General features: G+C 40.6%; 1 protein-coding gene across 1 annotated transcript in view; it reads left to right on the forward strand.

The window, feature by feature from the left end:
* The window catches only part of SLC15A4 (solute carrier family 15 member 4), a 54,392-nt gene that overhangs the window by 14,418 nt on the left and 21,328 nt on the right, over nt 1-18,646 (forward strand). Inside the window, exons 4-5 of the mRNA XM_065417505.1 lie at nt 2,220-2,297; nt 10,856-11,024. Coding sequence (XP_065273577.1) covers nt 2,220-2,297; nt 10,856-11,024 — 247 coding nt within the window. The remainder of the gene's footprint in view (nt 1-2,219; nt 2,298-10,855; nt 11,025-18,646) is intronic.

The following is an 18,646-nucleotide window of genomic DNA, read 5'->3' on the forward strand; positions in this document are numbered from 1 at the left end:
ATAAAATTGAGTGAAATTTAATAGTGCAAAGTGCAAGGTCATGCACTAAGGGCTTGTCTACAGTACCAAGTTTTGTTGAAAAAACTTGTCAACACCCAAAAGTCGACAAAACAAAAATCGCCAAAGGGTGTTCATACTTGCTCCCTCTGTCGACAGATCACGTCCACACTGGGGACACCATCATTGCTGGGTGAGCAATGCACCGTGGGTATGTATCCCACAGTGCAGTGTTGTGGGGAGCTGATCGTAGAGAATCCCAAGATGCGCTGCGAATTCTCCCACAGCCCCCTCAGCTGCCGAGAGCAGCATCATGAGTAGCTCTGTGAGCTTTCTGTGCTGAGGAATGGCAAAGCAGCACAGGAGTCTGTCCCCCTCCCCCTGCAGCAGCAGTCTGCCTGCTGCTGTGTTCCTAGTGCAGGGCAGAACAGGAGCATTCCAGTGATTTGCTCTTTGTTTGTTCTGCAAACGGGGCAGCAGACAGATACTTCCTGGAGCTTCTAAAGGGGAGTGGCGCATGCCTGCAGGGCAGCAGAGATCAAAACACTGAGCAGAGCAATGGGGCAGGCATTGTGGGATACTGGTGGAAGCCCGTTCTGTGTACAAAACAGTCAGCAGTGTCTACACTGGCTCTTTGTCGACAATAAAGGGAGGGGAAAAGACAAGTCTCTCGGGTGGAAGTTTTTTGTTGCCAAAATGGGGCATTTTTTTGCAACAAAAGTCCCATTGTAGTGTGTAGGCTCTTGCTGTTTTGTCGCTAAAAGGCAATTTTTGGCAACAAAACTTGGCAGTGTAGACAAGGCCTTAGCAAAAATTCTTGTGGTTAGTCTCTATCAGCTGGGGACTTATCAGTTGGAAGCGACAGAGCGAGAGAGAGACTTGGTTGTACTGGCTGATCACAGGATGACGATGAGCTGCCAATGTGATGCAGCCTTGAAAAAGGCTAATACCTCCTGCTGCATCCTAGGATTGCATTTCCACTTGAGATAGGGAAGTGGTAGTACCATTATACAAAGCACTGGTGAGACCTCATCTGGAATACTGTGTGCAATTCTGGTCTCCCATGGTTAAAAAGATTAATTCAAACTGGAATAGGTGCACCGTGCAGAGAAGGGCTGCTAGGATGATCATAGGAATGGAGAACCAACCTTATGAGAGGAGAATCAAGGAGCTTGGCTTGTTTAGCTTGACCAAACAAAGGCTAAGGGATCATGTGTTTGCTCTCTGTAAATACATCAGAGGGATAAATACCAGGAAGTGGGGAGAGGAATTATTTAAGTTAAGCACCAATGTTGACACTACAACAAAGGGATATCACTGGCCATCAACAAGTTTAGGTTTGACCATTTCTAACTATCCGAGATGTGAAGATCTGGAACCAGCCTTCCAAGGGGAGCAGTGGGGGGCAGAAAACGTTAACTGGCTTCAGGACTGAATTTGATAAGTTTATGGAGGGAATGGTATGATGAGACTGGCTACATGCCACTGTAGGAAATCTGCAACTGCTAGTAGCAAATATCCCCAGCAGCCAGTGATGGGATACTAGATAGATGGGGAGGCCTCTGGGCTACTACAGAGAATTCATTCCCAGGTGTGTATCTGTTGGTTTGAGCCAAGCTAATGGTTCAATATAACAAGTGATGATATGGACACTAATTGCTTTTGTTGGGGTTAAATGGAGTCTGCAGGGAAACTTCACTGTAGTGTCAATTTTCCAGTACAAAGCTGAAATTTGTATTTGTTCAGGGTCTAACTGATCACCATATTTGGCATCAGAAAGGAATTTTCTCCTGGTTCAAATTGTCAGAGTGCTTGGGGGTGTGTTTTTTTTTTTTGCTTTCCACTAAAGCATGGGGTGCGGGTCACATGCAGGTTTAAACTAGTGTAAATGGTGGATTCTCTGTAACTTAGTCTTTAAATCATGATTTGAGGACTTCAATAAAGTGGGTGGGTGAGGTTCTGTGGCTTGCAATGTGCAGGCGGTCAGACTAGATGATCATGATGGTCCCTTCTGGCCTTTGAGTCTAAAAGTTTGTGCTTTTTACAAAACTCCAATTTTGGGCCTGAAGAGATGTGGCCCGGTCTCACTGGAAAACCTTGTTTTGAACCGCTCTCTAGTACATTCAAATGCATTCCTTGTGAGTCACTGACATTTTAAGTAGTTTCACTTCAGAGTATGACTTTATCAAGTAACAATGTCAACTAATTTTTCTTAATGTTAGATGCAGACTACATACGTTTTACAGAGTCTACATTTGAAAATCCCTGAAATTTCAAATGTCACCGCCCATATTCATACGGTAAGTTGGGCAAAATGTGGAGGGGTTTTTTTTTGTTCTTTTTAACTTGTTTTGTTCAGTTGAAACTCCCTGAGCTAAGCTAATGGTCCAATATAACGAATGATGATGTAGACACTAATTGCTTTTGTTGGGGTTAAATGAAGTCTGTAGGGTAGCTTCATTGTAGTGTCAATTTTCCAATACAAAGCTGAAATTTGTATTTCCTAACGTTAAGTAGTGGAATTGTAATTTACCTAACTAAACTTGATTTTTATTTACTTAAATATAGGCGTTAGTTAATCTTATACATGTTGTTTTGTTCATTTAGGCATATTTCGAAACTAAACTATTAGGTCTGTCAAGCGATTAAAAAGATTAACATTCAAATATTTAATACATTTCAATTGGTATTCTGTTTAACACTGATTAATCGTGATGAATTTTTTTATCGCAATGAATTTTTTTTAATCACGTGAGTTAACTGCAATTAATCGACAGCCCTACTAAACATTCATGATACTGCAGTCCTTATCTACATAAAAATTCCAATGAAGTAAATGAGGAATTGATTCTACAGTAACCCTGAATCTACTCTTAAATTAAGCAAGTATAAGTCAGTCGGAGCCCTGCAGATGTAAAATATGAGAATGTATCTGTGGTTACTATCTTAAGGGCCCAGTTTTGCTTTTGAATGCATGCAGGCAGCTGCCACTGACTTCACTGGGAGTCTCCATGTTCCTTGGTGGCAAAATACGGCCCTTAGAAGAGGCCTTTAAATACACACAAGCTAAGTTCCCTGTAATCTGCGTGGCAGGCTATCAAGGGCTGCACAGATGGGGAGAGGTGCCCCTCCCCTGGCCCGGCCCTGCTGGAGCTGCCACTACAGCAGGCTGTGGGGAGTCCTCCCTCCTTGGGGAAGCCTTCACCCCAAACTCCTCATCCCTGGCCCCACGCTGGAGCCCGCACCCCCAGCCAGAGCCCGCACCCCCAGCCCTCTACCCTAGCCCTGAGCCCCCTCCCACACTCCAAACCTCTCAGCCCCACCCCCTCCACACATTACCTCCATGTTGGTGCACGAAAAAAAATTAGAGGGAACACTGCACACAAGCTATGTTACTACTAATAACATGCTAGATGATGAAAAGTGAAGGTTTTTTTTTTTGTTTTTTTTAATTCTGTTCACTAATTTTCTGCTGCTTATTTTTAAATTTCCCTTAACTTGAACAGTGGAAGTCATTATGTCAATTTCACTTCCAGTTTTTTAGTGCTGCAGTGTTTGAGTTTCAGTTAGTGGAGGGAAATGTTAATTTAAAAATTCTGATAGAAATTTTTTTAAATGGAAATACTTTCATTGGTCCAAGGTTTGTTAAATTTAGACTAAGCATAATCAAACTTTGGGCCAAATTTGAGATGTCCAATTAAATAGAGCACAGTTTATTTTAACTTGACCACAGGTCCTTGGTAGTTGCAAATAAGTTTTACCGGGTACTTTATTCTTACTATGAAACCCTTCTTGCCCTTTATTAATATTAATACTTGCATTTCTATAGTGTGGGGTTTTTTTTTCATGAGACAGTCTCAGAGCTTTTTCAAATATTAATTAAGCCTCACAACTGTCATGTTTGAGCTTCCTGATTGCTAGGCTGAACAAAATGAATAGTTTTCCTCTAACTTAGCTAAGACTTAATGAAACAGGCCTGTGCCTTTATCTAATATGGGGAAATTAATGAAGTGTGGACTGATCACTGCAGTAAATGTTCTTTTTAAACAAAGCACAGTGTGATACTTCTCTGCTTAGGCCCCTAAAGAATATTATGCATATAAATATGCATTAAAAAATTACAAGGCTGTATGTACACACCCCTAACCTAGTGACTCTAGAGATGCACTGTAACTTTTAAAAATACTGTAAGTGTGCGTGTTTCTGCTTTGGGAATAAACGTTGTCAGTCAGAAACTTATTCTAGCCTTTGGCTCCTTTATTTTTTGGTAAGCAGAATGTTAGGTTCAGAAATTGAATTGGTTCAAATAAGCAATGAAGATTATTACTAGCTTTAGTTGAAAATGGTTTAAAATGCCACTCATACCGTAAGACCATTTCTTCTGACTTTAAACTGTGGCTTTAAAAATAAGTTCAGTTGTATTTAGTGTTCGTTTAATAATGTGGAATTTGAGGCATGGATAGTGGAACATCATCCTAGTGAGTCTGTCTTGATATTTTAAATGGTTCTTCTACCAGCCAGTCTGTAAGTGAATGTCAGCTCCATTTTCTGCAGTGCTTCCATTGCAGCCCTTTTGCTGCTTCAATCTGAAATCTTAAAAATAACTGCAAGTATATTTTAAAACCATCTCAAAGTAGGTTTGTGGTTTTATCACTTTTTTTCTATTTGGGTGATATGAAAGGCATCATACAACACTACATTTCTAAAAATATGTGTACATGTGTAGTCTCTTTTAAAGCTATCAGACTTGCTCTTAGCCATCAGGCTTTGATGATTTGCGGTACCGAAGTAAAAGAGCAGTTGAGTCATGACTCATCAGAGCTACATTTTTCTTAGAAAAAGATTCACACAACATTCAATGTAAGCATTACAGTATTTATCTAAAGTGAACAGGATAAAGATTGTACACAGTTTCTTGATATGGAAATAGTGGAATATATAAAAATATGTGCATATTCTCAATTTCCCAACTCCTGATATGTAGAAATGGGAAGGAGTGAGTCTCTGAAAAACTTGTGATTTAATTGTGTGAAATATAGCAGTGCTGGCGACACTTGTTTATTCTGTTGTCCATTATCAAATTCAGTAATTCCAAAAAACTTCCTACTTTTTTTTACTGTATTATCCAAATCAGTCTTTGTTCAAGTTTTGTGATACTGTTTAATGTTGTGGTGAGATAGTAAAAGTCGGTTACGCTAAACACATTTTTTGGGGGAGAAATCCGCTGTGTGAAAATTTTCCTGAATGGGGTAGATTGAATTAAATAAGTGATTTTAAAGCCACTGATTTTAATTTTGATTTAAATAAGCTTGAAACCTTGATTTTAAATAAATTTCAATCTTGTTTTGCATTTGTACTCTTTATTTATTTTCCAAAGAGAGAGGTTGTTACTCATTATTTGATAACCATTAATACACATTGATTTGCAACTAAATATAGCCTTCATGCTACATTTACTACCTTTGGCTAACCAGGAGGATATATCTATACATTTATATAAGCAATTATATAGTTTAACTTACATTTATTTAGTTTATTAATTCTTACATTTATTATGTTACAAAATGCATCATTCACCATTTTCTATTAAATAGACTAACTTTTTTACTTGTGATTTGTGTCAAGCTCTACTTGGATGGTAATTCAGATTCAATTAAAAAGTACAAAAACATTTAAAATGCTTTTCTTGTTAAATAAAACTGCCTTAAGTGATGGATACATAAGAGAAAAATTATCAAAAATGTATCAACATTTTGCATTTAAAGCTAACTGATTTAATAAGCAAAGGAAATACCTGTAGCTAATGAATTGAACTGATTGGTTTTGGTCACCATAACCTTCAGAGTCTTAGAACTAGTAGATCACACCACTTCCCATCTAGTTTTTATTCAGAGATTGGAAGAAAAATATTTTTTCCTACTTTCTTCAATTCTTAATTGGGTTTTTAACTTTAAATGAACGAGTAATTGAATAAATATTCCCTCTGCACCTGCCAAAGGGGCTACAGCTGCCAAAAAAACTAATTTAGCCCTGCAACAAATTCTGGTGTCAGGTGCTTAACTAGTGACTTCCACCCGTTCAGTGCTTTGACTTTCTTTAAAACTTGGCAGTAAACATGGATTGCTTAATATTTTTGGCATTTAAATGAAATTATTTTAATCAGGTGATAATTTCAAATTTAGTATCAAATGTATTTTAAAAATTAAACCTATTTAATTTAACTTTAAAAATCAATTTTTAAATACTTTGTAATCCTTTGTTTTAGACCATATTTGCTGACTCTCTCTAGTGGCAAACAAAAAGATGATCAGTTCAGCAGAATTTTTAAGAATTTTTATTTTCCAGAGTATGTGATGGTCCCTTTAACCATAATCTTGCAAATTTGATCTGTTTGGAAATATTTAAGTTTGAACAGTTAATCATTCAAGTCTTTTGAATCCATGGTCTTGAAATAGTTGGAACAAAGAGTGTAATATGGAATAAAAAAATTCTCAAACATTAGTTGTTGAATTAATTTTTAAGGTAACGACTTGTCCCCCCAAGCTCTTAAGCATAACTCTATCCTTCCATGAAAACATGTATGGCACATTTTTCAGAGTAGCAGCCGTGTTAGTCTGTATTCGCAAAAAGAACAGGAGTACTTGTGGCACCTTAGAGACTAACAAATTTATTTGAGCATAAGCTTTCGTGGGCTACAGCCCACTTCTTCAGATGCATAGAATGGAACGTGTATTGAGGAGATATATATGCACATAAAGAGAGCATGAAAAGGTGGGAGTTGTCTTACCAACTCTGAGAGGCCAATTAAGTAAGAGAGAAAAAAACGTTCAGTACAACGGCTCAGTCTCTGAGGCTTTCCAGATTCGTAGCAGAGTTAAGCAAGGCTGTGTACTTGCCCAACTCTGTTTGGGATCTTCTTCTCCTTGCTATTGAAACAAGCTTTTGGTTCCTCAATTGAGGGAATCTACTTGCACACAAGATCTGATGGAAAGCAGTTCAATCCTGCAAGACGTAGATCTAAAATCAAGACTCTGGAGGCCCTTATCCAATACAGCCTCTTTGCTGATGATGCAGCAGTGACAACCCACACAGAAGTGCATCTTCAAAACTTTCTGGACAGTTTTTCCAAAGTCTTCCAAGACTTCGGGCTTACCATAAGCCTAAAAATGATGAACATAATGTGCCAAGGAGTTGAGGAAGCACCCTTCCTCAAGATCAACAACTATGAACCTGAAGTGGTGAATGAGTTCACATACCTGGGGTCCACTATTGCAGTCCATCTCTCACTTGAAACGGAACTCAACATCCACATTGGAAAAGCTGCCACAACGATGTTTAGACTGAACAAGAGGGTCTGGCAAAACGAACTGACAGAACACACCCAGATCGGTATGTATCGTGCATGCATTATCAGCACACTTTTGTGTGGGAACAAGACATGGACCTTAGACTCATCTGGAAAAGAGGCTTAACAACTTTCATATGCATTGCCTTTGTCGAATCTTTGGAATCTCCTGGAGGGACAGAGTCACTAACACTGAGGCGCTCAAGCGGGCCAGCATGCAAACACTCCTCAAACAGAGATGTCTCCGCTGGCTTGGGGCATGTGTGCTTAATGAATGATGGGCGCATCCCAAAGGACATCCTCTATGGCGAATTGGCATCTGGAAAAAGACCCAAAGGACGCCCAAAATTGCATTTCAAGGATGTGTGCAAGCAAGACCTCAAAGAAATGGGCATGGATGTGGACAAATGAGAAGATCACACAAGACCGCAGTCTTTGGAAACAAGAGCTTAACAAAGGTCTCCAGAGTTATGAGAGGAAGCAGTCCAGCTTAGCAGAGGTGAAAACTCGCAGAAGGCAGAGCCCAGAGGGTTGAAACAACATCACCTTTAAATGTGGCAGAGATTCATTCTCTCTCTCTCTCTCTCTCAAGTGGGTCTCTTTTTAGCCATGGTTGCAGCTGCCATAAAACCAACTGGGTTTCAAACACTCAAAGTTGAGTTCATTATGGACATGTTATTTATCTTGTGCACACAGCCTCTCCCCGAACCCGACTGGTATGGTAGAAGGACTTAATGATGTTAAATTTTGCATCTTCTCTCCAGGGGTCCAAATCATATATATGGCTCCTAGACTTACATGAACTGGCCCCAGTTGCTGGCACCATCGTGAGGCTTTATATACAAAGATTCTGCTTTTTAGAGTCCTCCTTTAACAAAAACATTGGCTGGAGAGTTAGAAGTGTGGACATGTTCTAAATTTTCATTTGGACATTACTAGTTGGAATAGTTTTTATAGTGGAAATAGTGCAGTCGGATAGGTTGAATATTTCTAAAGCTATTTTTGGAGTTGCATAAGAACATTTCCTTAGTGCTTAATGGAATATCTTAGTTTGCCCATATAGAACTGATTCTAAATACTTTAAAGCTTGGTAGACTGGGAATCTCATTGTGAATTACTGAATCTTGCAAATTAGAAAGGATAAATGTATCCCACAATAGACTTTGTTCATTTGACAGATATAATTTCATTTTAATTGTATTTTGCATTTTATTAGTAAAATACTCTTTCTACTATGCTGTTGGAACTATGAAAAGTCATAATCTTAATGGAAGAGCTACAGCCTCTGGCTACTAAATATTTCTCATGACTAGAATAGAAACAGTTGACTAATAGGAAATATAAACCTATAGTCAGACTCAAGAACACATTTTTGGAAGCAAAATAAACAAGCAGGGAATACTTAATTGCATTAAATCACTTTCTACCATATATGCCATTAAGATTGCCTTTGATTGCTGTGGTAGACACATCTTGGTGTATTTGTTTAAATAATATATAAGTATTTGTTTGTGCAACTCATGTCTGGTAATCAATCATTCAACAGACAGGTGTTCTCTGATTGATGGATCTTAATGGCGTGAAAGCTCCCTCAGGATAATGAATTTTCTATTAAGCACGTTCCAAGACACATACAGAAAACAAGTATTAAGATGCTAAAGCTCCTCCCTCTAAAGGAGGCAGCACTGATCATGACATTCTATCAGTTATTCATTTTTTGTTCTGTCCTATGATGGTTCAGCTGTCGAGTCTGGCTCTGTCAGTCCTCTGAAGCTCATTGAAGCTCTGTTTAAAAGTGATAGTACAATCTAATCACTCCCATTGAAATTCATTGGTGTTGAACGCTCAGGTGGCTTGCAGCATGGGGCCTGTAGGCAGCAGCTGGCTAGAGATAGAGGGGCTTAGTCTCCCCAAATCTGTGTCTACCAGCCAGAACCCCTTGCCAGCTATCATGACAGAGGGGCAGCTGGACCAAATCTGAGTGGTGTTATGCATGGGCTTCTGCTCCCCGTCCAAACTCCGTGTGGTGGAACCTGTGCCCATTAGAGAGTTGCGTGGAGACAGAGGCCAGTAGCAGCAGGAACCCTGTGTGCCAGGTTGCAATGCCACACAAATTTGGCAAAGCCGCTCTTCCATCACATCAGCAAGGAAGGGACTCCACTGTTAAGCCATCCAGCTATGGTTAATGCCCACTCCCCTGTATGAGTGACAAAGAGGTGGTTGAGCCTGTGTGTTTCGACCTGGTGAATGGGCTCTTCCTCCCAGTCCAAGGGCTCCACTCTGTTTCCCGTCGACACAAGCTTCAGCTGCATCCCATGCCACCTGGCTCTGCTTACTTCCTCCCCGTTGGCAGAGGTATGCCCTGCCCACTGCTCTCCTCTCCCAAACAGTCCGCCAATGGGAAGGCAGACAGTAACTGGAGGTGGGTGGCATGAGCTGGTGTCTGAACCAGGAAGGGGAAGTGGACATGAGCAGAGTGGTCTGAGGCAGCAGCAGCTTTACTATAAAACTGCCCCTCTCAGTAACCTGGCTCAATCTTTAAATACTTGTTTCCCCCCCCCACCCCCCGGGTCTGCAACCTCCCTCACTTTAAGCATTGCTCCTGGTGCTCAGATTTGGCTGGGCCTGGGTGCTAAGTGGATGGGCCACGGCCCACCAATGGGAACAGCCCTACTCCGCCCCGCCCCCTCCCCCAAGAAAAATTTTACCAGCCTCTCTGATTGGGCTCTTAAATGTTTGAGATGTTGGCATTAGAGTGCCTGCCAACTATATTACTATGCATCCTGATGGTTCGTCTTAAAGGTATGAAAAGGTTTGATTAGTGGAACTTCTTTTTCAGTTTTATGTGCAAAGGACCAGCAATCTAGTTAGCTGAGGTACTCCATTTGGTAACATTCCTACTATGTCCAAATGTGCAACCATGCTGTGCCATCATTTTCAAAGCAGAAGTCCAGTGACTTCTGAATCAGGTGACTTTTGGAGAGTGTCTCTTCATATTCACGCTCTTTGTCCACCTTTCCCTCTTCCTTTGAGTTCTGCTCCCAGTTCCTTCTACTGGGTTCAGTAGAAGGAACTGAGGCAGTTTGGGCTCTTATAATCTTGGTTCTGAACACTGGATGTTGCAAGAGGATGCCTGTGCAACCCCAGTGGGCACTGCTTTTTGGAAAGCTCCCAAAGCTCAGCACAGGTGGATGTGAATTCCAGGAGTGGGAGCATGCAGTGGCATCCTACTTACTTTGGAGAGGAACCCTTTTTACTGTTGTAAGCCAGAATTGTAAAATACTGTAGCTAAGTAAAACCTGAAGAGCTAAACTAAGAAATATGTATTAAATGTAGTGTTGAGAAACGACTGAACAATTTTATTTTAATGTGAGTCTGTAACTTGTAACAAATACTTCGGTTTCTCCCAGGTTTTCATTATTGCATGAAAAATATGATGCTATTTTTAAAGAAAAGAACAAATCGGGTGGTAAGCAGAACCTGGCTGAATTAATTCATCTCCTCTGTTCTCAGTTTCCTGCAGCCTGGTTGACTATGTTTGATGCAGTGCTTATTCTGATCCTAATACCCTTAAAGGATAAAGTGGTAGACCCCGTTCTGAAGAGGAATGGCTTGCTTCCATCATCTTTGAAGAGGATTGCAGTTGGAATGTTCTTTGTGATGTGCTCTGCATTTGCAGCAGGTAAGAATAGACTCATAGACTCATAGACTTTAAGGTCAGAAGGGACCAGTATGGTCATCTAGTCTGACCTCCCGCATGATGCAGGCCACAAAAGCTGACCCACCCACAACAGAATCTTCCAGCCTGCGACCCCTGCCCTATGCTGCGGAGGAAGGCGAAAAACCTCCAGGGCCTCTGCCAATCTACCCTGGAGGAAAATTCCTTCCCGACCCCAAATATGGCGATCATCAGAACCCCGAGCATACAGGCAAGATTCTACAGCCGGACCCTCATTTTACCCGCGATGGCACGTTAATGCCTAATTGACTAAAATCACGTTATCCCTTCAAACCATTCACTCCATAAACTTATCAAGCCTAATCTTGAAGCCAGAAAGGTCTTTCGCCCCCACCGTTTCCCTCGGAAGGCTGTTCCAAAATTTCACCCCTCTGACGGTTAGAAACCTTCTTCTAATTTCAAGCCTAAACTTCCCCACGGCCAGTTTATATCCATTCGTTCTCGTGTCCACATTACTACTGAGCTGAAATAATTCCTCTCCCTCCTTGGTATTAATCCCTTTGATATATTTAAAGAGAGCAATCATATCCCCCCTCAGCCTTCTTTTGGTTAGGCTAAACAAACCGAGCTCCTCGAGTCTCCTTTCATAGGAAAGGTTTTCCATTCCTCGGATCATCCTAGTGGCCCTTCTCTGTACCCGTTCCAGTTTGAGTTCATCCTTTTTAAACATAGGAGACCAGAACTGCACACAGTACTCCAAATGAGGTCTCACCAGCGCCTTGTATAACGGAAGCAGCACCTCCCTGTCCCTACTAGAAATACCTCGCCTAACGCATCCCAAAATCGCATTAGCTTTTTTCACAGCCACGTCACATTGCCGACTCATAGTCATCCTGCGATCAACCAGGACTCCGAGGTCCTTCTCCTCCTCCGTCACTTCCAACCTATGCGTCCCTAACTTATAACTAAAATTTTTATTAGTCATCCCTAAATGCATCACCTTACACTTCTCACTATTAAATCTCAACCTATTATTGTTACTCCAATTTACAAGGTCATCCAAGTCTCCCTGCAGAATATCCCGATCCTTCTCCGAATTGGCAATACCTCCCAACTTTGTGTCATCCGCAAACTTTATCAGCCCACTCCTACATTCGGTTCCGAGGTCAGTAACGAATAGATTGAATAAAATCGGACCCAAAACCGAACCTTGAGGAACCCCACTGGTGACCTCCGTCCAACCCGACAGTTCACCTTTCAGTACTACCCGCTGCAGTCTCCCCTTTAACCAGTTCTTTATCCACCTCTGGAATTTCATATCGATCCCCATCTTTTCCAATTTAACCAATAATTCTTCGTGCGGCACAGTATGAAACGCTTTACTAAAATCGAGGTAAATTAGATCCACCGCATTTCCTTTATCTAGAAGGTCTGTTACTTTCTCAAAGAAGGAGATCAAGTTGGTTTGGCACGATCTGCCTTTCGTAAACCCATGTTGTAATTTGTCCCAATTGCCATTCACCTCAAGGTCCTTAACTACTTTTTCTTTCAAAATTTTTTCCAAGACCTTGCATACTACAGAAGTTAAACTAACAGGCCTGTAGTTACCCGGGTCACTTTTTTTCCCCTTCTTAAAAATAGGAACCACATTAGCTATTTTCCAGTCCATCGGTACCACCCCCGAGTTTACAGATTTATTAAAAATTATCGCCAAGGGGCTTGCAATTTCTCGCGCCAGCTCCTTCAATATTCTAGGATGGAGATCATCCGGTCCGCCCGATTTAGTCCCATTTAGCTGGTCAAGTTTGGCTTCCACCTCTGATACTGTAATTGCAATCGCCCCTCCTTTATTCCCCTCCGTCCCGCTCCCTCTATTCCTAAGCCCTTCATTAGCCTTATTAAACACCGTCGCAAAATATTCATTTAGATATTGTGCCATGCCTAGATTATCCTTAATCTCCACTCCATTTACATGCTTCAGTGGTCCCACTTCCTCTTTCTTTGTTTTCTTCCTATTTATATGGCTATAAAACCTCTTACTATTGGATTTAATTCCCCTCGCGAGGTCCAACTCTACACGGCTTTTGGCCTTTCTCACCGCATCCCTACATGCTCTGACCTCAATAAGGTAGGTTTCCTTGCCGATCTGTCCCCTCTTCCATTCTTTGTACGCTTTCTGTTTTTTCTTAATCGCCCCTTTGAGACGCCCGCTCATCCAGCTAGGTCTAATTCTCCTGCCTACTAACCATTTCCCCTTTCTCGGGATCCAGGCCTCGGACAGCTCGTGCAACTTCAGCTTGAAATAATCCCAGGCCTCATCTGCCTTTAGCTCTCTAAGTATGTTACCCAATCCACTTCCCTAAGTAGTTGCCTTAATTTATTAAAGTTGGCCTTTTTGAAATCGTAAACCTTAGTCAGTTTTATTTCTGTTAATCCTTCCATTTAGTTTAAAACGAATTAGCTCATGGTCACTCGAGCCAAGGTTGTCCCCTACTACCATTTCCTCAACTAGGTCCTCACTACTCACCAGCACCAAATCTAAAATGGCATCCCCCCCTCGTCGGTTCAGCTACTACTGGATGAAGGAATTCATCTGCTAGCACGTCTAGGAACATCTGAGCCCTATTATTGTTACTAGCATTTGTTCCCCAATCTATGTCTGGGAAGTTAAAGTCCCCCATGATCACACAGCTCTTATTAGTTTTTACTTCCTTAAAAACATTAAATAGTTCTCTGTCCGCATCCAGGCTAGATCCCGGCGGTCTATAGCACACCCCAAGCAGTATCTCAGGGGAGGCTCTAGTAGTTCTTTTACCCAGTGTAATCATTGCCCAGACAGACTCTGTCTTATCCATTCCATCACTTATTATTTCTTTACATTTTAGCTCATTATTCACATACAGTGCCACATCCCCACCTTTACCTATTTTCCGGTCATTCCTAAACAGCACATACCCTTCGATACCTGTACTCCAGTCATGACTACAGTTCCACCATGATTCGGTTATTCCTATGATATCAGGTTTCATTTCTTGGACCAGGAGCTCCAATTCCTCCATTTTGTTACCTAGGCTTCTCGCATTGGTGTACAAGAAGGCAATTTAGATACACATTTGATTAACTTCTGCAGAGTCCTGTTGTTTCTGGAGTCTTCAACCGATAACTGCTCAGGAGTCTCTTGGATGGGCTGCATGAATGTGTGTGCCTAATGAGAGGTTTTACTCACGCTGTTGCTAAGCTTTAACGTTTTTATTTATCGTGTAAAACTACTAGACCATTTTTCTGCTTGAAACAAGGTTATAAATTAAAACTTTTAAAGAAGCGTAACTTGCAGCAGTTTAACTAACAATCTCCAGGATGAAGGATTGGTCTTCTTCTCTGGTAAACCTACTATCAAGGTCAAGCATACTGAAAAGTAGCAGAAGAGCTACTTTTATCATCATCAACCATATTATATCACTGATGAGTTCAGCCTGTTTTGGCTCACAGCTGGTGATCAGATGGCAAAGAATTCCACTTCATAAAATAAATGCAAAATTCTAATTCCGTATTCTAAATATTAAGGAAGCCCCAAAGCAATGTAACCTGATTTTAATCATCACTTCACTTAAAAGTTAAGCACAGGAAAAACAAGGATCTGTAAAAATCAGTGTTTGCCCTTAATACAGTCTGATTTTCAAATATTAAATAAACTTGAAACTCTGTTTAGAACTGTTTGTCTTTAGCTGAAATAATAAAATTGGCTTATTGCTGAACAAGACTTTCCTCCGACTTTGGCTCCCCCCCCCCCTTTGCCTTAATGTTCCCTAATGTTTGGAATTATTGTAGTGTAAAATAGCTTAGCTGTTGCACGAAAGGAAAAAGATGGCATCGCTGTTCAAACCATAAATCATCTGCTTATGAGGATGATTTAAAGTTGTTAAGCACTGCTGATGTGGAACTGAACATCTCTGAGCAATGCTTCATAGAACCTATACCCTTCACCCTGTATCACTGTAATGAACGTATTGATAAAGCATTATAGCATTAAATAAATTAATCTCAGCACTTGTAATCTCCTATATTTTAGAGAGAGGGACACTTTATAGGGCTATTAAGGATTCTCCCAATGAGAGAGGTAATTACCTTATTAGACCAAGGTCATTTTGTATGTGGGCAAGGAAAGTTCTTACTGAAAAAGTCATTTGAACTTAAAATAGGAATATTTCTCTTATTCTATGTCACTTGAGAACACGTGGGTAGAACTCCCCTCTGCCAATAGGGGGTGACAATGCCAGAAATGTTGAATGTCAGCACTATAAATAGAACTTGCTGGCTCAGAATTCTTACCTAACTTGACTTCTAAAACCACAATTCGTGTCCCCACTAGTATTGAAACAGAAGCACTCTGAAATAAAGTAATTGAGCTGCAGTCTGATTTTATATACTAGTGTGACGGGCTGGATCACAGAAACCCCCTTGGGAGCTGCCACCTGATGTGCAAAGACTACCCCTGCTTCTGTTTTCCCTACCAGCTCAGGACTCCAGCACCCTGTCTTGCTGAACCAGACACTCCCGTCTGGCTCCAGACACAAACCCAGGGTCTGAATTACTTGTCCCAAAGCTGCTAGTTTACCTGAAAACAGCTCATAGAAGTGTGCTTGTCTTTAGCACTCAGATGCCCAACTCCCAATGGGGTCTAAACCCAGATAAATCCGTTTTACCCTGCATAAAGCTTATGCAGAGTAAACTCAAATTGTTCGCCCTCTATAACACTGATAGAGAGATATGCACAGTTGTTTGCTCCCCCAGGTGTTAATACATACTCTGAGTAAATTACTAAATAAAAAGTGATTTTATTAAATACAGACAGTAGGATTTAAGTGGTTCCAAGTAGTAACAGACAGAACAAAGTAAGTCACCAAGCAAAATAAAATAAAATGCGCAAATCTATGTCTAATCAAACTAAATACAGATGATTTCCTCACCAGTTCCAGAGCACTCCCTTTTACAGGCTAATCTCCTTTTAGCCTGGGTCCAGCAATCACTCACACCCCCTGTAGTTACTGTCCTTTGTTTCAGTCTCCTTCAAGTATCCTCGGGGGGTGGAGAGGCTCCTTCTTTAGCCAGCTGAAGACAAAATGGAGGGGTCTCCCCCAGGTTTAAATAGACTCTCTCTTGTGGGTGGAGACCCCCCTCCTCCCTCCTATGCAAAGTCCAGCTCCAAGATGGAGTTCTGGAGTCACCTGGGCAAGTCACATGTCCCTGCATGACTCCTTCTTTACAGGCTGAAGCCATTGTCCACATGGTATCTTGCATGTCTCCAGGAAGACTTCTTATGTGGATTGGAGCATTCCAAGATGCATTGTTCCCCAAGTGTTTCCTGATCAGGTACTTAACCTGGCGAATTCCTTCCTAAAGAAGCTGACCAAATGCCTCCCAAAGCTTACTTAGAAACCAAGCAAGCATACAGCCCATATTCTTAACCTCAAGTAGAAAATGATATATATATATATATATGTGTGTACAAATAGGATGAATAGATATAGTAGACCATAACCTTTACGGAGATATGTTACCTGGCACAGGCAGCACAAAACATATTCCAGTTATGTCATACATACATTTATAAGCACCCCCTCCCCATAAAGCCTTATTGGGTACACTGTCACAACTAGAACTCCACAAAAAGTTTCAGATGACTTAATTTTCAGGATTAATATCTGACTTAGAAATGTGATATCTGCCTAAAACCACTCTTTTCCCCAGCAGAAGTCCAGTTGTTTTGGTTCATTTGGGCTGGGAAGAACTAATGTGAAGCCTGGTGGAGAAATTCAATCTTGACCTGTGGTTGGAGTAAGCTAGAATGTGAGAACCCAAGTCAGGTGACTTCTGGGGCTGAAATTAACACAAATTTACTCCCATTGGTCTAAAAAATTCATGAAGTGTTTCATCTTATAGGGCAGGGTAATCAATAGCATTTTTAAAAGCTATTTTCATTTGACTCTGAAACTGCAGCATAACTACCAGACCACCATTTCGTTAGACAGAAGTCTTGGTGACAATCTGGAACAATATGAAGATGCCAATGTCTTTAATCTGCAGTCTTGGAAATAACTTAATAACTTGTGTGTGCCTTATTTTCATTTTTAATATATTTGCCTAACTGGCAGTAGTTCTGGACACGAGTTAGACTGCCTATTAGGTTGTTTAGATTATTTTAAATACCTTATAAATTGAGTAAATACAACTGATTAGATTTAATGAACATCTGCTGTGCTTACTTCATGCATTTTATTGTAAATTCTTAACAGCAGTATTTAAGGTTATTCAACTGGAAAATCAACTTCATTTATAGACTCTAAACAATTACAGCAAGAATTTAATCTGAAAGTTTTAAGTTAAAAGAATCTTAAACTTGTCACATTCAAATACAGTCTAACAAAGAATCAATAGATTCAAGCTTCTAAAATCTTCAGGTTTGAAGAGAAATTTGTGGTAAATTAGTCTGAAGTTGAAGGTTCATAAATAGTAGCCACGTCTTGGTGTCCGGGTATCTGCTGAAGTTGCCTATAGCTAGAAGAGTATAGTATACATAAAGGATCACCATACAGTTTTGAAGTGAAGTCATTTCACACTATTATATATGACATAATTAAATTTCAGCAAGACTTTAACTGGTTTTGCAGTTAGTTTATTTGTAAACATTCTAAAATTAGAGTGAGAAGCTGAATTGTCAGTTCTTTGAGTCCCTATTGCCATATTTTTTTTAAAATGTAGAAAACTGGCTATATTTTAGTTGTTACATTTTTGCAAATCAGTATAGCATGGTGCATTGAAATGACATTGGACAGCTAATGAAAGATCTCTACAATAAAGATGGGCAGATGTTCAGCTAAAAAGAAATGAGGGAAATATAGAAGAGAGTGCTTTTGGCACAAGAAAATGTTGCGTTCAGAACAGCCTTTGCCCTAAAGCTGTTCATTGTTGATTGAAAACGGTATTTTTTTAAAAGTGTGGGGGTGACATTTTGTTTAATCACTCAGATTAGTAGGGGGCTCTGTCGCTGCCTGCCCTGTAACCTTGGATACCTTAATGCTATGCTCAGAGTCCTGACACCAGCAGCCAGCCTGCAAGCGTAAAGGTCTCATCCTGGCTTCTGCCAGCCTAGTTACTCCTTGCAGGGTGACCCCAACAAGGAGTCTCCTCAAATCCACCTACCCCGAGATCTTAACTACCAGACATTCTCCTCTGATTGTCATCCCCCAAAGTGTGAAAACAGCCCCCAGTTATCATTGGGGGGGACACACTCCACATAGTTTGCACAACAGAGATATTGCATGGAGTAAGAATAAACAAAAGGTTTATTTCATAAAAAAATCACCGGTTTAGAGATGAAATAGTAAGGAAAAGCAAACACATACAAATTACACAGGCAATAAAGATGCGACTTCAGGTTTTACTGTTCTATATTAGCTAAATTCCCTTTTCTAATATAAATTAGCTAATGCCTCTGAACAGTCATAGAGGAGATCTAGTGTTTCATAGTCAGCACTCCACAGATACTGGCCCTCAGTTTCTGGATGTCCTTCACTTCAACTTCCTTCTCTTTTAAGGGTTTGCATTTTTTTTCTTTCTCTTAGATT

The sequence above is a fragment of the Emys orbicularis genome, chromosome 16, assembly GCF_028017835.1.
Source record: "Emys orbicularis isolate rEmyOrb1 chromosome 16, rEmyOrb1.hap1, whole genome shotgun sequence".
NCBI lineage: Eukaryota > Metazoa > Chordata > Testudines > Emydidae > Emys > Emys orbicularis.